This window comes from Charadrius vociferus, unplaced genomic scaffold (genome assembly GCF_000708025.1).
Source record: "Charadrius vociferus isolate BGI_N301 unplaced genomic scaffold, ASM70802v2 scaffold1084, whole genome shotgun sequence".
Taxonomy (NCBI): Eukaryota; Metazoa; Chordata; class Aves; order Charadriiformes; family Charadriidae; genus Charadrius; species Charadrius vociferus.
The window spans coordinates 145,260-148,104 of NW_009647974.1; the positions used below are offsets into that span (position 1 = coordinate 145,260).

At 65.4% G+C, this 2,845-nt stretch overlaps 1 protein-coding gene across 1 annotated transcript in view; it reads left to right on the forward strand.

Annotated features, from left to right (window-relative positions):
* The first annotated feature begins 982 nt into the window (after positions 1-982).
* Positions 983-2,845, forward strand: part of AEBP1 (AE binding protein 1) — a 9,653-nt gene continuing 7,790 nt past the window's right edge. The window contains exon 1 of the mRNA XM_009883459.1: positions 983-997. Coding sequence (XP_009881761.1) covers positions 983-997 — 15 coding nt within the window. The remainder of the gene's footprint in view (positions 998-2,845) is intronic.

Below are 2,845 nucleotides of genomic sequence, written 5' to 3' on the forward strand. Positions count from 1 at the left end.
AGGGAGCCTGGGGGGCCGGGGCGGGGGGGGACACCCCCCGCACTCCCAGAGCGCCGAGGGTGGCGCTGGGGGGGGGCTGGAGGGGCCATGGACCCCGTCCCGCCCCCTCCTTCCCTGAAAGTGGGGTGGGTCATGCGTGTCTGCTGCGTGTGTACCGCGTGTGCGCTGCATCCCACGTGTGGTGCCACCTCACCCGTGGCGTGGGCCGCGTGCCCCGTGTGCAGGGAGCCCGTGGGCAGTCTCCCATGTGTGCGCGGGGACTCATGTGCTCTGTGTCCTGTGGGCAGTGTCCCGTGTATGGTGCGTGTCCCGTGTGCAGGGTCTCGTGTATGGTGTGTGTCCTGTGGGCAGTGTCCCGTGTACGGTGCGTGTCTCGTGCGCAGGGTCCCCACGGGTGCAGTGCGTGTGCAGGGAGCCCATGGGCAATCTCCCATGCGTGTGCGGGGACTCGTGTGCTCTGCGTGTCCTGTGGGCAGTGTCCATGTATGGTGCGTGTCCTGTGGGCAGTGTCCCGTGTACGGTGTGTGTCCCATGTGCAGGGTCTCTACACGTGCAGTGCGTGTGCAGGGAGCCTGTAGGCAGTCTCCCACGTGTGTGCAGGGTCTCATGTGCACAGTGCGTGTCCTGTGTGCAGTGTCCCATGTACGGTGCGTGTCCCGTGTGCAGGGTCTCATGTACGGTGCGTGTCCCATGTGCAGGGTCTCCACGCATGCAGTGTGTGTGCAGGGAGCCCATGGGCAATCTCCCACGTGTGTATGGGGGCTCGTGTGCTCCGCGTGTCCCGTGTGCAGTGTCCCATGTACGGTGCGTGTCCCGTGGGCAGGGTCTCATGTACAGTGTGTGTCCCATGTGCAGGGTCTCCACACGTGCAGTGCGTGTGCAGGGAGCCCGTGGGCAATCTCCCACGTGTGTGCAGGGACTCGTGTGCTCTGCGTGTCCTGTGGGCAGTGTCCCGTGTACGGTGCACGTGCCCTGCGCAGCGATGTGCACGTACGCAGTGCGTGTGCAGGGAGCCCGTGGGCAGTCTCCCACGTGTGTGCAGTGTCCCATGTGCAGTGCATGTCCCATGTGCAGGGTCTCCACACGTGCAGTGCACGTGGGCAGGGAGCCCGTGGGGAGTCTCCCATGTGTGTACAGGGACTCGTGTGCTCTGCGTGTCCCGTGGGCAGTGTCCCATGTTCGGTGCATGTCCCACGCGCGGTGTTTCCACACATGCAGTGCGTGTGCAGTGTGGCAGTGTGCTGCTCTGTGCCGTGGTGGGGCTCCCACGTGCTGTGTGTGCAGTGTCGTGTATGTGCGTGTGCCCAGTGTGCGCGCATGCAAGGCTGTGGTGCCAGCACACTGTGTGTGTGTGTGTGCGCGCGCGCACACGTGTGCACACACCGTGTCTGTGTGTGGGTGCATTGTCTCCGTGTCCAGCGCCTGCCCTGCCCGTGCAAGGGGCTGCAGTGCTGGTGCAGTGCCGGTGCAGTGCCGGTGCCAGGACAGGGCACTGCCCATGGCGCCACCCCCGGGCGGTGACAGCGTGCAGTGCCGCACAGTGCTGATGCAGTGCGCGTGGTGCTGGTGCCAGTGCGGTGCCAGTGGCCACGCAGTGCTGCTCCCCACGCAGTGCCCGTTGGTCCCGGTGCAGTGCCGGGTCCTGTGCAGTGTTGGTTCCCGTGTTGTGCCACTGCTGATGCAGCGCCGGTCCCCGTGCAGTGCTGTGTCCTCTGCAGTGCCAGTGCGCTGTTGGTCCCCATGCGGTGCCAGTCCCCCACGCAGTGCGGGTCCCATGCAGTGCTGGTGTAGTGTCAGTGCCACGCAGTGCCTGTGCCGTCCTGGTGCCGGTGCTGCGCAGTGCTGTGCAGTGCAGCGCGAGTGCCAGTCCCGGTGCTGGGGATGTGCAGTGACAGTGCCAGCGCACTCCTGGTCCCATGCAGTGCCAGTCTGGTGCAATGCCGGTGTTGGTGCAGTGCCGGTGCAGTGCCAGTCCCGGTGCAGTGCCAGTCCTGGTGCTGTGCAGTGCTGTGCAGTGCCAGTGCCATTCCGGTGCAGTCCAATGCCTGTGCTCTGCCGGTCCCAGTCCCAATGCAGTCCTGGTGTGGCACCAGTGCAGTGCCGGTCCCAGTCCTGGTGCAGTGCCATTCCCAGTGCCGGTGCAGTGCCATTCTCAGTGCCAGTGCAGTGCCGGTCCCAGTGCCATTCCTAGTGCAGTGCTGGTTCCAGTGTTGGGTCAGTGCCATTCCCAGTGCCGTTCCCAGTCACAGTGCAGTGCCATTCTCAGTCCCGGTGCAGTGCCATTCCACTGCCGGTCCCAGTGCCATTCCCAGTGCTGGTCCCAGTGCCTTTCCCAGTGCCAGTCCCAATCCCAGTGCAGTGCCGTTCCCAGTCCCCGTGCAGTGCCATTCCCAGTGCCGTTTCCAGTCCCAGTGCAGTGCCGGTCCCAGTCCTGGTGCAGTGCTGTTCCCACTCCCAATGCAGTGCTATTCCCAGTACCGTTCCCAGTCCCAGTGCAGTGCCGGTCCCAGTGCCTGTCCCAGCCCCGCTGCAGTGCTCGTCCTAGTGCCGTTCCCAGTCCCCGTGCAGTGCCATTCCCAGTGCCGTTTCCCGTCCCAGCTGGGGCCACCTCCCAGTGCCTGTCCCAGTCCCGCTGCAGTGCTCGTCCTAGTGCCGTTCCCAGTCCCCGTGCAGTGCTGTTCCCAGTCCCGCTGCAGTGCCATTCCCAGTGCCATTCCAGTCCCAGTGCAGTGCCGTTCCCAGTGCCGTTCCCAGTGCCACCTCCAGTGCCGTTCCCAGTCTCAGTGCAGTGTCAGTCCCAGTGCCGTTCCCAGTGCCATTCCCAGCGCCGTTCCCGGTCCCAGCG